At 45.1% G+C, this 19,854-nt stretch overlaps 1 protein-coding gene across 1 annotated transcript in view; it reads right to left on the bottom strand.

Moving 5' to 3' along the window:
* Nucleotides 1-19,854, bottom strand: part of itga5 (integrin, alpha 5 (fibronectin receptor, alpha polypeptide)) — a 31,193-nt gene that overhangs the window by 620 nt on the left and 10,719 nt on the right. The window contains exons 3-29 of the mRNA XM_019273904.2: nucleotides 17,406-17,506; nucleotides 16,748-16,871; nucleotides 16,515-16,576; nucleotides 16,386-16,431; nucleotides 16,147-16,272; nucleotides 16,019-16,063; nucleotides 15,721-15,767; nucleotides 15,447-15,503; nucleotides 14,783-14,835; nucleotides 14,420-14,628; nucleotides 13,344-13,535; nucleotides 13,215-13,260; nucleotides 12,766-12,879; nucleotides 11,317-11,372; nucleotides 10,724-10,881; nucleotides 10,464-10,601; nucleotides 7,844-7,911; nucleotides 6,197-6,347; nucleotides 5,985-6,077; nucleotides 5,210-5,289; nucleotides 5,015-5,095; nucleotides 4,802-4,907; nucleotides 4,263-4,421; nucleotides 3,556-3,663; nucleotides 1,130-1,243; nucleotides 346-447; nucleotides 106-228 (exon numbers count right to left, since the gene is read on the bottom strand). Coding sequence (XP_019129449.1) covers nucleotides 106-228; nucleotides 346-447; nucleotides 1,130-1,243; nucleotides 3,556-3,663; nucleotides 4,263-4,421; nucleotides 4,802-4,907; nucleotides 5,015-5,095; nucleotides 5,210-5,289; nucleotides 5,985-6,077; nucleotides 6,197-6,347; nucleotides 7,844-7,911; nucleotides 10,464-10,601; nucleotides 10,724-10,881; nucleotides 11,317-11,372; nucleotides 12,766-12,879; nucleotides 13,215-13,260; nucleotides 13,344-13,535; nucleotides 14,420-14,628; nucleotides 14,783-14,835; nucleotides 15,447-15,503; nucleotides 15,721-15,767; nucleotides 16,019-16,063; nucleotides 16,147-16,272; nucleotides 16,386-16,431; nucleotides 16,515-16,576; nucleotides 16,748-16,871; nucleotides 17,406-17,506 — 2,759 coding nt within the window. The remainder of the gene's footprint in view (nucleotides 1-105; nucleotides 229-345; nucleotides 448-1,129; nucleotides 1,244-3,555; nucleotides 3,664-4,262; nucleotides 4,422-4,801; nucleotides 4,908-5,014; nucleotides 5,096-5,209; nucleotides 5,290-5,984; nucleotides 6,078-6,196; nucleotides 6,348-7,843; nucleotides 7,912-10,463; nucleotides 10,602-10,723; nucleotides 10,882-11,316; nucleotides 11,373-12,765; nucleotides 12,880-13,214; nucleotides 13,261-13,343; nucleotides 13,536-14,419; nucleotides 14,629-14,782; nucleotides 14,836-15,446; nucleotides 15,504-15,720; nucleotides 15,768-16,018; nucleotides 16,064-16,146; nucleotides 16,273-16,385; nucleotides 16,432-16,514; nucleotides 16,577-16,747; nucleotides 16,872-17,405; nucleotides 17,507-19,854) is intronic.

Raw genomic sequence — 19,854 nt, 5'->3', positions numbered from 1 at the left:
AAAGCAGAAATTAAAAGAGCGGAACATGACCTAAGCAGTTTAATTGTAATTTCAGTCATCCTTCACTACACAGTATGCAAAGAATCTTTAAATTGTCTGACTGACCTTGTATAGGACGTAGATGAGTAGAGCCAGAAGCAGTAAACCAGCCAGAATGGCCAAGATGATGATCCACAGAGGGACTGAGTTTTCAATATCTGGCTTGTTCCACACCACTGGTGTCACCACCTGAGGACAAAAACACAATGTGTCACTCAACAAAGAAAATTAAGATGATATATCTGTATGGAATGGAGGCCTTCTGGAATAAATGGACTACCTGAATGAAAAAAAGATGTTAAATACCTTTTTCTGTCCACTGGGAGAATATTTGGGTAGGATGGCGTAAGGCATCTTCTTCACGCTGTATCTGGCCAGGCACTCCAGCACATATTGCTTGTAAGTTCTCTGAAAGAGGTAGTAACAAGTTCAAGTTAGAAATCTTATTCGCAATGTATGCAATTCACTAGTTGGACACTAGGTGGCAACAAAGACCGTGTGCCTCTTCCAAAGAAAATCCCTTCAGCATTCCTTTCCTATGAGAAGCTGTAACACCAGATAATGAATTTTCAATGCATTCACACATATGCCTTGTGTTACAGCATGCAGGGGGTTGCAAATAGTGTTTAGCTCAGACATGGCAGGCAGACAAAAAAAAAAGTAAACTTGTAGAAACTGCAATCTGCACACCCAGCCTGCAGATCTAGATTCTCAGCGAACAACTGGTGTCCCATGTGTCGAGACAAATATGTGAGACTACACATGCTGGCAGCCTTTAAGAAGTGATCCAAAACCAGCCCTGATGCCTAGTCAACACAAACAAATATGTGAGACTGACTACTGGAGCTATGCATCTTAGCCAGCTGCACATTTGAGGTTTTAAACATCGGCGTTTTCCTTTTCATTGAAAAATGACTTCTTACTTCCTGCCAAAGCCTGACATGAGAAAATACACATGCACCGGTGGGAAAAGACTTAATCTATAGTGTGCAGCCTTTTCCTCCGCCGTGCAGTTGTCATCTAATGGGAATACGTGTTCATGTACAGTGTATGTCAAGAGTTTGGAAGGCTAGGGTCATCCCAGACAAACCTCAATGAAGGTCTCGGCCCAGATGCGGGAGTGCACTTTGACGATAGCAGTAGTCCCCTTCTCCAGCAAGCCCACGTTACACTGGAGCATCCAGCACTCCGTATTCGAACAGGACTACAAAGAAGAGAGAAAGATGCTGTTAATTAAATGCATAGATGGAATCTAAAAAGTATTTTCCCCACAAAACCCAACTAACAGTCCTATAACTCAAATGCAGGTGAGGGAAAACTGGTAGAACAGATATGGAACAGACAAATAACAGCCATGTTAATGCTGCAGGTCCAATAAATATAACAAAGAGCCCAATGTTATGATCTCTATTCCACGCCTGCTTCAAATTAGATTGAAGGAATGTCATGAGACTGTAAAAATGCAGCATGCGCCACTCTCCACATTATTGCCCCACCACTAAAACCAGCCCATTTTTCTCAAGACTGTAGAATACACACTCCTAATTAGATCCCCATAATGCAGCATGGTATGTTTAACATTTTAGAACATGCACACTATGTGTTTTAGAGCTGGTGCTGTCGCTAGACCACCAACCAGACTGAGAGGTTTCGGCGGGTTTCCTGAGGGAGAGCATTAGTTTACTTATTACACCGAGCAGGGCAAAGACAGGAGAAGAGAGTACCCGCCTAGTTCCTTTAGGCTCAGTCTTAGACAGACTTAATGAGGGTATTCAGACAGACAGGGAGCAATTCAGTCCACTTCCTCCTGGTAGACCTCCTTGATGCCCCCAGGGGCACCGGTGTCACAAAGGTTTGTGGAAATGACAAGAACATGGACCGGTGCCAAAGATGCCTCAGATCCAAGTCCCACATATCCTCCCCAGTGGGATTATGTGGTCAAAATCTGGATCTTTGGGGGGGTGTGGAGGCTGTTCCCACAGATTCATAAAATAACAGTCTGGTCTCACTGCACAGCTGCTGCATACATAGAGCTGACAGGTTGCCATGTAGGTTGTAAAACGTTCTGAAATAAGTCAATCAGCTGAAAACATTTGGGCACTTGGCGTATCAACCAATCGACTCCTGGTTCCAGCCTCTTGTGTCAGAGGATTGTTGTTTTATGTCTCAATTTAATCCTTCTGGGTTCTTTATAATTGGTCAGATAAAATGTAACTTATTGAGAAATATGAGAAAGTGTATGGCACACACATTTTTTTTCTAAGTTTCAGTTGCCGGGTTGTTAAAGATCTCTTTGGCTGGGGGGTTGCTCATGCTTATGGGTTGTACATTTTCTAATGAAAATACATGTCATACATGTTAATAATTTAATAAGTTGCTAATAAATGATAAAGTCGTCCATCAGAGGACGTTCCTTATGAATTAAAAAAACAAAAAGACAAGTCATGAAATGTATCACAACATGGCAACTCCAAAGTAGTTTTTAATGGCTTATAACTGATAAATAAAGCATTAGTACATTACTTATTAAACAATTAATAAAGCCATCAGTTACAAACCTTTTGGTATGGGTAGTGTATTAGAAAAATCTGTGCTGTATTTCAACAAAAATAAAGTGCTACAACATGAACTGTTGAACTAAATATCTTTTGATTTTCAGTGTGTTCTTTATGCATAGCTCAGCTCTTCAAAGAGTAGGCAGGTCAGTTTTAATTCTCACGCCATGACCTAGGCTGACAGCTTCATCCAAGCATTGCTAAACCCTCACAAACTTTGATCAGGAGACACTTTGAACAGAGACGACTGTCCTGCAAAGTGCAAACACAGCAGAAATGGGAGAATGGGGTCCTTCATGCTAATGTGTCATTGGACGTGCTTGATAAACGAGCATAGTAGGAGAGGCAGCAACGGCCGCACGGACAAAGACCTCTTTGGTGGAGGAGGCAGGTATCCACAGATGGGAGGCAGAGGGAGAAGCTACCTGCAGCTGGGTGGATCAATAGGGCCAGTGTGTGGGGGCCTCACAACACTGAAAATTAGAGAGCGGCCTGTGAAGTAACCCGTGCGTCACTGACAAAAAGCCTCCCATGTCCCATGTCTTCTCAGCCCCTCCACCCCTCCACCGCCACCATAGGCTCTTTAATGTTAATCACCACAACGATACAGGCCTGTGCCCTCTGACCCTTCCCTTTTAACGACATCATAACCTAATTAGCCAATCCCAGGAGCCTCATATACGATCAGCAAAATAGATCCAGACCTTTACGCTTAATTTGCAAACGTAGCAAAATATATTGTTTAAACCTTTCAGGGTTTTTTTTTTGTTCCGTGCAGAGTCCTGACCTGGTGTTTAACAACATAACCTCATTTACCCTTAACTGTAAACTCAAGCTCCTCATTCCCTCGCTTTCAAGTAACCTATTACATTAGACTTCACCTCTTGACCCGGTGACGTTCAACCATGCATCCAACATGTTGTATTTAAAGAACTTGATAATTCCTCCTATAACATCTTACCAGGTTAGTCAAATGGGCCAGTTGATTCTTGTGGACGTCCCTCCTCTCAACATGGTGCTCATTTGCCTTCAGCGCCAGTATAGGTGGATCCGTGGATGTGCGCTGGAGCTAAAAAGGAGGAGAAAGCACAAAACACCACCCATTAGGACAACACAGACCAGAGGAGCAACACCACCCTTTCTGTCAATATAAAACCTAATGTTAGCATGACCCCCGAGGCTTTCTGTCATTAATCAGAAGCATGTGAGCTCTACTTCACATGGATTCCCGTGGAAAAAACACCACACTTAGCAATTCACCAGGGGGAAAAAAACATTAGATCACAGCTAAGACGGATGACCACTCACAGCCCTGCTCAACATCTGTCAAGCTTCAAATGTAAAACACAAACAACCGCCACAACGTCTACGACATTGGTATAAGGGGTGTGTGTCGCTGGATCTCAGAAGATGAGTGAGTGTATTGCTGGGTGAGGTGGTTCATCAAGCTGTGTGGAGCGCAGGGAAGAGCTGGAACTTCAAAGCGGTGGTGGGGTAAGTGTCCTGGGTGGGGCTGAGAAGCTGGGAGGAGGAGGTGGGTGTGGGCCAACCAGTGGGACGACCCAACTGTTAATCATAGATCCGACTGGGAATCGGTGGGAGATGTTCACCGTCTGATTTAGCCTCGTTCGACTCCGAGAGGTGCGCATCCGCGTGTGAGACACTTACTTTGAGGTGCAGGTGGTTCATGTTTTTGTCTGAGGTGCAGTTGATGGGGCCTTCTGTGGAGAACTCCAGGGGGTAAAGGAGATTGTGGCCCTGGACGCGGAGGGGGCAGCGAAGCTCGAGTAGGGTGTGGCTGATCCGACTGGGCCCGTTGTTCACCAGCTGGAAAAAGGAAATTAAATAAGAAACTTTAGTATGTGAAGAATTAAAATAAAAAACGTCGAGAGCAGCTTGATTGTTTCATATTTTAGTTGTTGCTGGGAGGTTCCCTTAGGTTTTCTTTCCAGTGATGAAACTCATATTTGACATACTTGTACAAATAGATCACATAAAGTAGAGTCATGTTAAATCTCCCCCAAGTGAAAATGGATCGGCACAGCCTGAGAATAAATCACTCTGCGTAATCTGGAGTACATTTTCTTTGGTTTTCCCTACACTGCTGCTCTGGGAAGTCGACTTGCTTTATGAACGCTAGAATCTGCTTTCCATCTCCATCTGCTCGGCCTCAATGAGTCTGCACAGCTAAGAACACGGCTGATTACCTCATAGATGTGCTCCACTGCAGGCCCGACATCCTGCTCCACCCCATAGCTCTTGGTCACCTTCCAGTTGGCCGGCGGGAAGAAGACCTTATCTGGTCGAGACACACTTGAAAAGAAAAGGAGTGGGTGTCGGTCAGAACTTGTGTCAGGAGGCACCGGAGAGTTAATGAAATTCCAAAAGTTCATGTGAGGAAACCCTAACACTCAACTCACCCCTGTAGAATGACATCAGCCTGAACAACCACCTCCAGCTTGTAGGGTACAACCTCACTGTGGGAATTATTCTCATTTTTACTGTGGAAGCAGAGACAAGCAAGAAGATTCTTGTTAGCTGATGTCATTGGAGAGCTGTGGAGATCAGCACTACTGTAACATGTTCTATAAGCTGCACGTGTTCAAGCTGTGTACCTGCGGATCTGCAGCTCAAACTGAACAGTTTTGTGCTGGTCCTTCAGCCTTGGCACTGTGAAGCGCAGACCTGCCCACAGCTGCAAAGAGGGAAGTTCCAACATATTAATTCATCATGTAATTTTTCATGACTGCCTTAGTAGGAGAAAGAGGAGAAAGAAGCAACAAAAACAAGCTTTATTTTCGCCGTTCCTCCCCTCTCTACTGTGCTCATCCCATCCTCTGATAGATATGTCTTGGGTGTGTCAGTCCGGGAACTCCTTGTCTGTCCAGCAGGCATGCATTACACATGGGTAGGTCCAAAATGTGACTGAGAGTTCTTGCTTTTCCCTCCATTTGTTTTCTACGAACTTTGGTACATTACGCCTAGTTCTCGTTCAAATTAGATCAATAACGCTGCACTTCCCCGAGACTTCCACAGAAAAACAAGCAAGCAGATTCCATGACAACAGACTGTTGTTGAAATGCAGAAGTCTGTTTGTGTCTGTCAGTTAACACGTAGCTGACGGTCTTCCTCTACAGGCCTATTAAAAGCATGCCAGCTTGTGACTCCATCATTAAAAAAGGGGAACTCTTCCCAGCAGGGAGCTGAGGGCACAGATGGAGTCTGTACTTCCTGTCACAACATTTCCTAACACGTACTGGCTTTTCCTGTGCTGATCACACCCAATCTGAGGATGACACACAACCTTTTCCACCATGACTGTTTACCACCATAAAATACACTTACAACTTTTGTAAGCAAAGCTAAAAGGGACAAAAAAACTGTTCTTACATTGGTGCCAGACTTCATCGGGTTGCCCAAATCACAGCTGAGGTATCGGGTCTGGTTCTCTGTCTCATAGCTGCAGGTCAGCTGGGTCAGGCTCTGAGAAACAAGAGGACAGGTTGGTTAAACCACAGCAAAAAAGACAATCATAAAGAAAAAATCATGTCCCGAGGGGCATATTAGTTGCTGGAAGTTGTGGCTTTTGCATTTCTAGTCACCTCATTATTGCGGGCAATACCGCTGTAGTCAGCTTCGGGGGGCAGCACCACATACAGCTCTGCCTCGTACGCTCCACCCTCACCCTCATTCCTGGCGTTGAAAGTCAAGGTTAGCGAGTTGTCATCACCCAAGTAGACTTCCTTCCTGTTCCTGAGGACCCAACACACAAAGAAAAGAATGATTACTAATAGGTCCGGTGCTCAGGTTAAATGCTGTCGGGACTCTTGGACAAATAAATATGGATTAAGATGCGTTTCACCTTTAAGAGTAACTAACGACGTTCTTTTGTTTGTGTTCGCTGGCAAAGAAACGGGCAATAAATTGCTGTTGCTTTAATGAAACTAATACATTTTCAGGCTTTGTGCTTGGCATATCTATTTTCTTTAAGTGCCCCGCTGTGCAAGAACATCAATTAGATTAATCTCACAAAGCCCCTCCCCCTGTTAAATGAAAACTTTTCCAATGTGGCAATAAAGTCATGCATGCTGTATAACAGAGCGTAGGACGTGTAAAACACCTCCCCCTTCCTTGCTCTCTCTCTCTCTCTCTCTCTGTCTTTCTCACTCCCTCCACCTCTCTCCACTGCTAAGAACAATGAGAAATTCCATACGGAGGGCCACACAGACGCTTTTAATTACAGCCCGCTCTCATAAAGCAGCGCAGGAGAGCAACAAAAAAAAAAAGAGGAGAGAAGATCTCTGAAGCTAAATCTTCTGCCGGGTCTACCAGTCAACTGCACTTTGAGTCTAACTGGCATTGTACTCTTTAAACCAAACAAAGGCTCAAAATTAGAAAACTCCACAAAACCTTAAAGCTTCCCTGAGGGACCATTGGTCTAACAGGTTATGTGTCTTGGCAGCGCCATAGAAGAAACAACAGTGCAGGAATGATGGACACTTTTTTTTCCCCCCTCTGAAATTCCACACAATCATGACCATCTACCCCCTCTAACTACTATTAGGCTTTATTAATTTACTACAGACCAGACGAAAACATCAAGCTATTATTCTAATTGCTCCAATCACACATCGTCTCTACATGCTCGATTTCTGGACGGGCCGCAGACCTAATACGCAGCAGGTTGTTCCACATGTGATAGATCAGCCATACATTGAGAAAAAAAAAAAGAGGGCAGGGGAGGCAGATGGTAGATAAATATAGGAATGTGAATTCAAAATGACAGAGCAGAGAAGGGAGTATCAGGGAGGCTGTTATTTTTGAGGAAAATGCTAACAGATTTCTTGAATCAAAGTGTGGCAGGCAGGGTGCTCCTGACAGCTTCAGAAGCGAGGCGAGGTTGGGACTCTGGCAGACTTTCCAAAGAGATCCCTTTCATCTCTCCTGTCTTAACTGTTTGTCCTAGCACCTGTAGAGCGGAGACGCTTCCTGTTTTCAGAGGACGGCGTACTCCTACTCTACCGCAACGCTGCGCCTATTAACAAGTGCCTCTCTGGTATGTTAAACCAAACAAAGCAACAAAAACAGCTGGATTTACGCCTCCACTGTCCAATTTGGCGTGAGTGGAGGGTGAAGAGTTCACCGTCTGTGACCCTGTTCACAGTTTACCACGTATTATCCATCGCATATCTAGTATATTTCCTGAAATCCATATGCTCTGGGATCTATAAGGAAATGAACAGACTTACCCGTGGACTGCCAGCTTCAAATCAGGAACACAGATGTTGTCCTCACCACAGTCCAGCAGAATCTGAGCCTAGAAGATGCACATTGGAGGGGAGGGGGGTGATAAAAGTTTTAATACGAGCTGCAGACCATGATGATCATACAGTAGGTTAACAACTTAAAAACATACTCTTTACTTTTACATGCAAAGAGAATTAGGCACACGAGATAAATCACAGATTGGTCTGAAGGGAGGCAACAGGATGCGACATGTGGCATGACTAATATATTCCACCCTCGGCTCACGACCACCACTCAACACACAAGCACACCTGCACTGCAGTCCCTCTCTATCTACGCAGACATGATCGCTGCACATCAGACAGTTAAAAAACAATGTTGTGGCTCAGAGGGACGATGACTGACTGAGTGAGGTCATGACAGGCGCAGACACACTCCCTCCTCAGAACCAGCTGTCGCGCCACACACACACACACACACACACACAGATGCTTTCTGTTTGCGACGTAAGAGAAGGAAATGATGAACGGAGCAAGAGCCCAGGGCCCGGAGCCCCGTGCCAGAGAAGATACTCCTGTGGAGCTCAACGCAAAGCTGCCTGCTCCCGGCTCTCACCAGCGTCCCACATCACAGCCCGATGTGGCAGACCGCGCTTTCACCACACACTACGCCACCCAGCGAACCACAGCAGTGTATGATCATATGGAGAGGGAGGAGCCTGCAGCCTAAGAGGAACTTACTGAGACATAGGATATCTCTGTTCAACCTGAAAAGCAGAAGCGGGGGGGGGTTCAAAGATTACAGTGGAGGGAAAGACAACAAAGCGACAGAAACACTGCTGGATAAGTGGATGACCGCTGAACGTGTGGCAGGGCAGCGGCAGGGAAAGCCCTGTGGATTGCTAAATTGCATCCCGCTGCGACTCTGACAGTGTGATGATGCTCGTGACGATGAGGATAATAAATAGAAATAGAGGAGGAGATTAGAGAGAGCCAAGCACCACCCTTGTCATTACACCATCCAGGGGCTCTAATTATGGACACCGTGGTAACCACCACGCTAACTTGGCCACATGTGCACCCTGGCCTCTGTGCATGGCAGGAAAATGACGTTTGTAAAGCCCATCGGTGTATAGTTAAACAACAACAACACCGACCCCAGCATGTGACATAATGAGGGCAAATTAAAACACTAACTTGGCAAAGACTAGTGGAGGAAATTCATCAAATTCACGCCAATTTGAAGAACAATGAGGGCAGTGATGCACAATTTCAGCCGATTCCAAGCTCTTAGGAGAGTGATAACAACTGCGGTCCTGTCTGGTTCTCTACGAAACGTATGCATGCATCTGAGAATGATGCCAATTAATAGATCCATCATAATGTCATAACTCTTCATAGAAACATGTGGAAAATGTTACGAGCACACACACAGCGGGAGAGAGAGAGAGAGAGTGAGACTGTGCCGAGCACATCAACCATCTCTCATTCTCACTCCAGCTCGAACAGACTAAGAACTTGGCAGCGTCAATGAAATGTTACATGGCCTGCCACAGATTCTCAGAGCATATGTGGAAATCAATAGGGCATCATGTGTCTGATCAAGGCCAAGGCTGCAGTATAATAGTCACCCTTCACTGTTTATATACTGCTACATTCACACAGTCTAAAGCAAGATTAATGAAATATGTTGGCAGGCTGACACTGCTCCCACTCCCCTTTTACACACATATACACGGATCGGGTTTGCCATCTTTGGGTGTTTGGTAAAAAAAAAGGGGCTTTTTCAGGTTTTAAGGTTGAGATTTTGGCTCAGGCTTTTCTCAAGGTCTTGGTTCAGCTATAGACCACATCTGTTGGGAGGCCCAAAAGCCAGCTTTGATATGCAGTAAGAACATCAATGACAGGGTTCAGTCCTGATCCGACAAGGAATAAGATAGAAACACACACAAGTATAGAGAGGGAGCAAAGGAGAAAGAGGGGAGAGATAAATCGACGCTGATTGCCATTCCCAAAACGTTCCAATCAAGTGGCTGTTGCTGAACTCACATATGGTGCATGCTACGCCACAGCTGAAAGGATGCCCACATGTTGAGCCAAGTCTAACTCGCTGCCAGAGGAAAACTGGCAAAAAGCCGAGAGATCTCAACCAGATGGGCAAATCTCTGTGACTGGGCCCCACCCTGAAATATCTACCGACCTTCTGTGTCAGAACGAGTCACCTATGCAACCATTCTGCAGCCAAAGCAGGCTGAGAACAATTCCTGCTGGGACAGCGAAACACTCAGCCGAAACATATGCCTCACATTCTCATTTTGAAAACAGCTTTCCAGACACCTTGGACCTCTTCCCGGCAGAGTAGTTTAGAATTTACATTAGAAAGAACAGATTCACTCTTTCATCATGCACAGGAGAAAGTCCATGACTGGTTGGCCGGTGATACAGGAATGATTACTCAATGTGGCGGATACACTTTATTATCAGTTCACAGAGAGTTAGTCTAAGCACGTCTAACAACCATGTGTACAATATTAGGGAACACTGCCTCCACTGTGTATTGACGCTAGAAGTCCTGCAGGGTTAGTTAGGAGGGTTTGAAGACGTGTAGAGAACGTCAAAGTACCTTCTGTTCAATCACGTTGGTGGTCTGATAGTTGAGAATGGGCCGCAGGCCGTGGGAGTCAGCTGCAGCTTTTGGATCCAGGCTGAAGTTCAAGGCCACATAAATGGAGGAGAGTTTATCCCTGAAGTCTTTCTCTTCCTGCAATCGAAGAAACACATACCATTATTTGTCAGATACAGTGTACAAAAACTTCAAATCCTCTCGGGATTTAGGTTTAAATCATAACTGTAAAATATTTTGAGTAAGAAAAGGGGGGTTACTTTTAGGTAGATCTTGGTGTTGTCGCATACACGCTCGCCGTGACGCACTATCACACTCTTCTGGAGCAAGGGCTGCTGGGAATCCAAGAACAAAGCCCTCTTTACTGCCCCTTTCTGCTTGTGCTTATGACTGTCGAGCTGCACCTCCACCTGGAAATCTGGAACAAGTAACACACACACACACAAATGAGCATTCATGGCATGACGAATGTTCGTGAGGCACGTAATGACAGGTTTTTAAAAAAGGCCATAAATATTCTCAAGCGCACACAATGTAGTCAATGTAACTTAAACTTAATGACACGGGGAACACTTGCATATAAAAGGAAGGAGCAATTAGAGATAATAACTAGGGGGTTGATAAGGAAGGAGACGGAGCAGCACAGAAGAGATTTAAAGAACATTAAAAGGGGATCACAGAATATATCTGGCCTGACCATACTCTCTTTCGTGTCATAACAAAATCCAAAAAGCTACATCACCTGCCAAAACACTAACCTACACACGGTTATGGGTTTAAAACATTACCACTGGTGGCTATTTGACAGTTTCCCTTACTTGTAATAAAGTGCAGATGTGGAAAATTGGCTCACCTAGGCTGCCTGGTAGGTGCTTCCCATCAGCAGATATGCAGAAACTCAGGTTGACACTGTTTTGGACAGATGGGACAGGGGACGTGATGAGGGAAGCATGTTCATTTATGGCAGACATTCAGTACAAATACACTGTACACACACAAGACACCTCGCTTGCCCTCCGCTTGTTCTCTCACTTTTCTCTCATGGCCCACTTTTTCTTGTGGCAGCTCCTTACATGGTTCACATTACAAGGCACGAGGCGTAATGGGAATACAATGAATAATATGAAAAAAATGCCAAATGTTTGAAGACGTACTGGCATCTGAATGCTTTCACCAGCCAAGCTGATAGATCATTGTGTCTCTGTTTGCCCCCGCCCAACACACACACACACACACACACATACACACAAAGGAATAGCAGAGTTAAGAAGGGTAAAATTGGGCAACTGCTCAGGTTTCAGGGCTGACCAGTCAATGGCTGTCTATATAAGCCCGTAGCTCTCTCCCATGACATCAGCCGCACAACATACTGCTGCCGTCCAAAACTCAGCAACCCCAAAACCCCCAATCCTTTTACTAGTAAACCCACACAAGAGGCACAGAGCAAAAACTGGAAGAAGTGAGAAAGGAAAATGGGAGAGTCTGTTGGAAGAAAAACACAGGAAAGGGAAGAGAGGTGAAAAATGAGACAGAAAGACACGGAGGGTACAAGGACTTCTTTCGAGGAGTCGTAATAACTTTACGTATAACTTCATGTATGCGCTCCTGTGTCTGCCTGTTTCTGCACGACTGTGTGCGCACGCTCACGGGAGTCTACGTGTCCTGATGTTTCCCAGCTGTGTTCCACCACCAAACAATATCTCATTCAAAGCAACAGCAAAAAACCTTCCAGCCCCTCCCTCCCGCCCTCCTTCCCATTATCCCTTGTGCTCTCCTTTCACCCCCACCAAAAAAAACCTCCTCATCACCAGGCAACGTAGTGTAATCAAGACACATGTGTATACAAGAGTTTCCTTTATGGATCAGGATCTGGTATGGGGGGGAGCAGACACGTGAGCGCAGTGTCAACCATGTCGAGCAGCGAGCAACCGTCGTCTGTTTCCTCTCCCCTTTTCTGGAACTGAGTGCTGTGCACATTTGGTGGAGGCCAAAAAAACGGCCAACAATGCTGCTATTCAGCATGTTATTTCTCTGCTGCCTTGCAACAGAAACAGTGTGATATGAAGACATTTTGAAATAGGTCAGATAAAGGCAGCACTCTGTACAAGTGAATGACGTGACCGCTGATTGAAGGGATATGTCTTATCAGAACTTCCTACCAGGATAAGAGTGTTTATGCATGCGAGGGGAAATGGGGAAGCCCATCTTTTCGCAGACGGGTCAAACGGACACTAACACAGCATTACTGAAGTCTGAGTCACAGGAAACTGAGTTTTGATATTGGATAAAGCTGGACACTCACCAGGAAACAGGAATGCTGGTGTTTCCACTGGTGACCATGCAGTTCTTCTCTTCAGGGTTGATCATGGTGGGGTGAACTGTCAGAAAGCCACTGGCGTTAACTATTGGGCGGGATCTGTGGATGACAAAAAGAATGTAAATTGATCCAATCGTAAAATAAATGATTTGGACTAAGTTTAACAATTTGGGATATGTGCTAATAGGCTTGCCAAAAGTTAAATAAGACGACTAATAGCACTCAAATATCTGTGTGTTAGGGATACAGTTATCTTAGCTTAGCATAAAGACTGGAAACAGAGGGAAACAGCTAGCCATCTCTGTCCAGAGGTACCTTGTAAACCTACCTACCAGCAACTCCAAACAACTCGAAAACAATGTATAATGTGTAAATTAAAGTGTGTTTCTAAGGTGCTTGTAGCCAAGCTAACAGTATTATTGAAAACAACATACCTGTAGAGAACTGCCTTATTGACACCAAAAGCACCAACTATGAGATCTGAGGACACAAAGGAACAGAATTTTAAAAAACATACTAAAAAGACAAAAAGATGGTCATTGCATACATTCAACCTCACTCACCTGGGTATCCATTCATGTCCAAATCCTTAGCACCTCTGAGGGAAAATCCAAAGCTGGCAGGAATAGTTCCAGCAGCCCACTGGCCAGTGATAACCTGAGATGGCTTTTCCCTGAGTCCATCTGAGTATCCATTAAAGATGTAGACCAGTCCTTGTTGATCCTCTCCTCCATATGGACAGCTGATGGCCACATCTACCAAAAGGCAAAAGTCAAGAAAAGTATTAGACTGAACAAGACAGACAATAGCCCTGTGATTAAGATATAAACAGAGAAAGTAGCAAGCGTTATAAGGTCGAACATTCCTTTAATAAGACTTTGAGTCTACAGCCAGCGGCTCTGTGAGGCTTTACTTACTAATTAGCAGTACAAACAAAGTACAGCTGGGGCTAATCATGTCTTTAACTTTGCTGTTATTGGGTCAAACTGAAAAACTGAAAAGTTAGCTCGAATTAATGATGGGCTTGAAGAAAAGTCAGGAATCACCAAGTCATTACACTTGAGCCTTTTAGGGCCATGACAAAATGTCATGGCAGCCAATAGTCTGGGCCAAAGTGCTGAACCAACCAACTGACATTGCCAGCCCAAGCCACATGACTAGTCAAGCTAAAAAAGCAAACCAAACCTCAAATCTCCAATTTAGGGTTGGGGTTTTCCAATTATTCTTTACTAAATTTGCACTTTATGATTATTTATTTAAACTCCTCCTCTCCTAGTCCCCCTACTATAAGCTCCATTCTTACGGAGCGGCAGTAGCTCAGTCCATAGAGACTTGGCTCCGTTTGGCTGGTTCAAGTCCAGCAAGGAAAAAAAAATATGGAAGGTGGAGCGGTAGCTGGAGAGGTGCCAGTTCACCTCCTGGGCACTGCTGAAGTGCCCTTGAGCAAGGCACCGAAGCCCCCAATTGCTCGCAGGGCGCACCTCAGGGGGGCTGCCCATCACTCCACCATCTCTCTCCATATTGCATGTCTATGAGCCCTTGTATGTGTGTTCAGAGTTAAAATGTATGTAAAATAAACTGAGTGAAACAAAGAATTTCCCTGTTGAGGGATTAATAAAGTATTTCTTCTTCGTCTTACCATTGAATCCATCTTGGTTCAGATCTCCCAATGGTGCAATGGTGCTCCCAAATCTCCCAAAGACCTGGGTGCCTGTCAGATGAGGTTGGCGGAGCTCCAGGTCCAGAGGGCTACGCTGTAGGTAAACATAAACTCGGCCCATCTCTTCCAGGCGGCCATCGGAGCCCCGGACCATGAACATGGGTGCTCCCACCAGCAGGTCAACCATCCTGTAGACAAGAAAGGAAGATCAGACAAACTCATTTAAAACTCTAGACTCATCGACGCCTGTAATAGGTTGTTGGTGGCATCCAATCTAGATTTAAAGGAGATCAAAAAGAAAAGGAGGGTGAGAAAAACAGACAGGCAAACGCTACTACTCACCCATCACTGTTGATATCAGCCGTTGCTACTGCAGAGCCAAAATATGATCCCATCTGTAAACAAAAGTATTTCCATGACTCTGGCCAATCAAATCAAAAAGCATTGTGATTGTCAAGATTGGTTTGTTCTTAGATAATACAAAACATTCATCCTACTGCAAACTTCAGGTTTGCTTTCTGCATTACAAAAAAATGAGACTCGAAGGAAACATGAAGTCTTGATGGATTTTACAGGTTTAACCCAGTTTTTTGGGGGCAGTTTCTGTTCCAGTTTCATTTTCTGAATGTTCTGTTATGTACCTTCATCTACCAAGCACAGACATTGTAGACACAGTCTGAATTACCAGAGTGAAAGCATATTCACTTGTGATTTTATTTATTCAGCTGAGTCAATCATCACTGTTTAAACAAGCTCAGTGCGTTTCTATTCCCAGAACCATTTGCCCAAATTGCCATTGCACTTTCCCCTCAATAATTGGGCTTTACAGCAAACCACGAAAGAGGGCAAAATCTAGTAAAGAGAACGCTGTAAAGGAAATTATTTTTGCTTACACTGACTCCGCAAACTAAGAGCTCTCATGAGGAGCCGAGCAATGAAAACACAGAAGAAGTGGAGCGTGAAGGAGCTTTCAGTAGAGGACAGCGACAGAGGCTCTCTGACTCACCTGTTCGCCATTGTATTCAATCATGGTGCTCAGATCTGTACCGTTCAGAATGTACACCTGCAACACAGGAGCCACATATGGTGAACATCTTTTTATATGGTCTAACATAAGCACAGTCTCTGGTATGGAATTCACTGCAAAAATAATTCCCACTGTGACAACATCACCATGGCTGTTTTCTTTCTTTTACTTTCCTGTATCTGTCCCAAGTCTAAAGCCCAGGCCTCTCGTTCTAAAAATCACCAAAATGAGAGTGATGATTAAGCTTTCTTACCGAACCATAAAGCATCTTTTGTTTTTTTGGAACGCCGGCCACAAAATCTGAGAGGTGCACAGAGAGATGAAACAAAGATTTAAGAGGGAGAAAGTACAGGTCAAGCTCAGCATGGGGGATAAGAGAATTCCGGTATTGACGAAATTTCCAGCTCAATAATCATGTAAAATATTGTAGCTGACTTCAGTTTATGTTCACTTCAGCAGTGATATTATATGTGACTGCTCATGTGTTTTACTTCCTGCATGCCTCATCTAACATTAGATATGTGGGTACATGCCCAACTTTACTGACTTACCTTCTACCTGATCACCACTGAATTCCCCAACAGCAACAGAGTAGCCTGTAAGACAGGAGTACAGAAATCAGCCTCCGCTCGCATGGCAAACAAATTAAGATATGCAAGACTGATTTAGCCTCTATTACCTTGGTAGCTGTCATCATGTACGGAACGAATTTGTTTCGTCTGGATCTGTCTCTCAACAGACTGTATAAAATAGCCTGGGTAGTAGGCTTTGATGATGTCCTCCTTACTTGCAGAGATCACCTGACCTAAAGTGACAAAGGAACCAAATCAAAGAGAGGACCAATTAAAATAAACTTCTATTTTGAGGCTTAGTATTTATGATTTTCAAATGGTTGATTGGTTGGTATGTCCTACATACCTTGCCAATAGTAGCTGCCTGGCCCTCCCAACACCACTTTGCCGTCCTGAAAGATAAAAACTGTGAGCTACTACAATGAAAAGGGGGAGATTATTTCAGAAATCTCACTAACAGGAACATAGTTATTACCGTTGTGAAGTCAGCGCTGAATCCTCCTTGGCAGTAACCTTGTCCCTCCTCAGTACTGATCTCTGAAACACACAGGAGCCGAGCACAACATGAATTAACTGATGTAACAATGAAAGTTTCCCTTATCTATCGCCACATAGAGGACACTGGTCACATCAAGACAAGCTGTGTTTATGAGAATAAAATGATCAACGTTAAAGCTACAGTCAGATTTGAAGAGGGGTGAGAGTTACCTGTGCGGCAAGGAGCGTACTCCACAAATCTAGTGAAATTATAGATTGAGAGGTAGCAGGTTCCTGTAGGGTCAGTAAGGCGGGCATCCTTCTCAGTTCGCCAGGAATAGAGAGGGGCGCAAGCCTGAGATAAAGAAGAGGTGGAGAGAGATGGGAATTGGCGGAGAAGAAAGGGGGAGGGAGAAGATGTGGTGATGAATGGGGTGAGCTTTTAAGGTAGGAGATGTTTTTCCAGTTGCAACAACACCCTGGTGAACTCAGGAGGAGACCCAGGCTGAGGTCAGTGGTACATCTGGAGCAGGGTAACCACGTAACTCAACCCAGGTCACAACCCTTACTATCAGACCAAACAAGAGGCGGCTCAGCTTTGATGTCAAAGGGGGGAGCACGAAACGTTTCTTTACAGTGTCTCGAGACTGGAGGTGAAAATTGAACCTCAATGACAACAACTTAATAGACGGTAATCTGAGAGACAAATTTCTAACATACACATTCCCCCTGACGTCAGAGTGAGCCATCAATCCGAGTAGAACATTACTCACAGCCATGTGACCAGAGCAACGCCAAGCATGACAGTGGAGTGCACTGGCACGGAGCTGAAACTCTAGTCCTTAACATGCCCCAACCCCCAAAATCATCTCAGAGAAGGTCACCTTACCAGAATCGTGTCATTGTGAGAACGCACGGTGGCACCGAACCATTGGTGGGACTTGAAATCACCCTGATATTGTGTTTCGTTCAGGGTGACAGGGCGATCACCTGGGAAAACACAAAAGAAATATGACTATAAGTAACAGCAGTACAACAAAACATGCATTCTTTTGGTTCAACCTGAACATCTGAATTCTGCCATCCCTTCCCAGACCCTTGGAAACATCTGGACAGCTGGCAGAAAGCAGGTGAGAATGTGAGTGAGAATTTCAAAAGAAGGTTACTACTCCGCCACTGTTGTGGAGACGGTAGTTCTCTTTGCTCGGCCCGGTTTGGACTGGACTGGTCTTAGCTTAACCTCACTGACCCTTTGCTCTGCTTGACCACCTGTCCACTAATGCTGATCTCCCACTTCAACGCTTTGACAGCACCAGGTGACATGACAGATGGTCCGGGGAGTCAGGTTTAAACACAACTTTATTGGAAGACAGATGTTACATCTGTGCTGCAATGGAGATTGCAATGCAAACAAATTGATTTGGCAAGGAGGTCACATCACTGCCATATGAGAAGGAGCTGACTATTCTATAGGAAAACTGAAAATTGTTCTGTAGATTAATTTCCCCCTGTGAACTCTGTCAAACCACAGGCAACTGTTGCAAAAGAGCAGAGCGGCCTCTCTTTGGGGACTGAGCACTGATAGATAATGCAGGAGATCATGACCCATTTGAATGTGAAGAAAGCAGGCCTCTCTATCCAGGCCTCTCCACCCCAAGTCTTTCTCCCCAGCCAACTAGGCAGCCTGGAGCTGCTCCGTGTCTTTGTGGAAACAGTGAAGGAGCTGGGGTCCAAGGAAAACATACACACTCTGGCCCGGCTTCCTCATAGCAACCTCTCAGTCATCTCTGTTTAGGCACACACTTCTGTCTCCCTTTCTCTGTTTTCATTTTCAATATTATCTACATCTATTCATTTTTCTTACATTAACTTGCCCAAGTCTCCGTGTCTATGCAACCTTTTTTTTTCTCTTTGCTTCCAGGGAGTGCTGCTTACCCTCACCCAAGACTGTAAGCAGAGAGATTATAGTTTTTTAATAACCCAACAGTATTTCTGCTTAATCTCCATCACTGGGCTTTCCCGCTAACGTTATTTACCATGGCCCTACAGCAGCCAGCCCTGCCCCCAGTGTGTTAAGTGGTCAGAAGTCTGTGTGTGAAAAGAAGTGCTTCAGCCATACAGGCAATAACATGACCAGCACTTCAAACGGCTCCTTATGAGCTTGTTACTTTAACTAATCTGCCTTAGCTGCACGGTACCCTTTCTTAATGCATATAGCTTCTTAGTATTTTCATAACTCAGGGCGCTTTGTTTGCATAGGGCCTGTGCAAAGCCACCAGGAAAAGGCAGGAGTTGAACAGTGACTGTGTTGGATTGAGTTATGGCGACCAGAAGTAGGTGCAGGAAAAGGACTCTTGTAATCCATACAGCACAACTGTGATCAGTTATGTCATGTAAAAGAGAGGAAGCACATCAATGTAAACAGCTAAAGAGGCTAAGTAAAGTTCTCATGGCAGCATTAGTTACGGCATTAGTTCTGTGTCATTATCGTGGGTGATGAAAAGTTCTGTTTGTTGTCTGCGAGCCGACTGAAGGCGGCCAGCCGGAGTCACGTGAAATGCTTTGAATGAAAACAGAGGAGATGTGGCGATAGCCGGTAACCCAGAGACGGGTGGCCACAACAACAACATGTCATCTGACCAAAAGTCCTCACCCCCTGGGAGGGTGGTGAGCGCCGTGTGCTGATGGGACATGGTGCCCGGGCCCAGTCTCTCCCGGGACCAGTGGTGGAGCGTGGGCGTCTGGAGTACATCCATACACTCACTCTCGCCTTTGAACCGTGTGTGAGAGGACGGCCATTAGTGGGGTTAGAGCCTCTCATTGTGTGTGTGTGTGTGTGTGTGTATTTGTGTGTGTCAATAGGGTCGAAGACAAATGGCCAGATTCACTCATCACATCAGCTTCTCCTGTGGGAGTACCGACAGCAGGAGAACAGAGGGGGACAGAGCGGAGGAACAGGGCTCTGGTTTCTCTTTCCTCCTTCCCCTCACTCCCTCTGGCCTTCTTCTTACCCTCCCTCCCTCCCTCCCATCCTGTATGTGCCCCTCTCTCCCCTTTCCACTACTTAGATCATAGAGAGGCTCTTATCTCAATGGAGGAGCAAGTAGGATAGGAGGGGGGTCTCTGGCCACTTTGACCTAATTAGTTAGGCTAATTAAGAGGGTCTGTGGCCTGTGGGTCAGAGCTCAAACACACCAAGAGACAGGGGGACCTATGACAGCACTTTGTTATAGGAATATCCTAGGTGGCGCTAATTTAGTGGAAGATAAAGTGTAGCAGCACCCCTTAACTCAAGGATTCATAGTGGAGACCCATCATTACTGTACGTCTTTTTTTAT

Source organism: Larimichthys crocea, chromosome XV (genome assembly GCF_000972845.2).
Source record: "Larimichthys crocea isolate SSNF chromosome XV, L_crocea_2.0, whole genome shotgun sequence".
Lineage (NCBI taxonomy): Eukaryota > Metazoa > Chordata > Actinopteri > Sciaenidae > Larimichthys > Larimichthys crocea.
The sequence above is the reverse complement of the archived record's forward strand: the minus strand, read 5'-3'. Positions and strand labels throughout refer to the sequence as shown.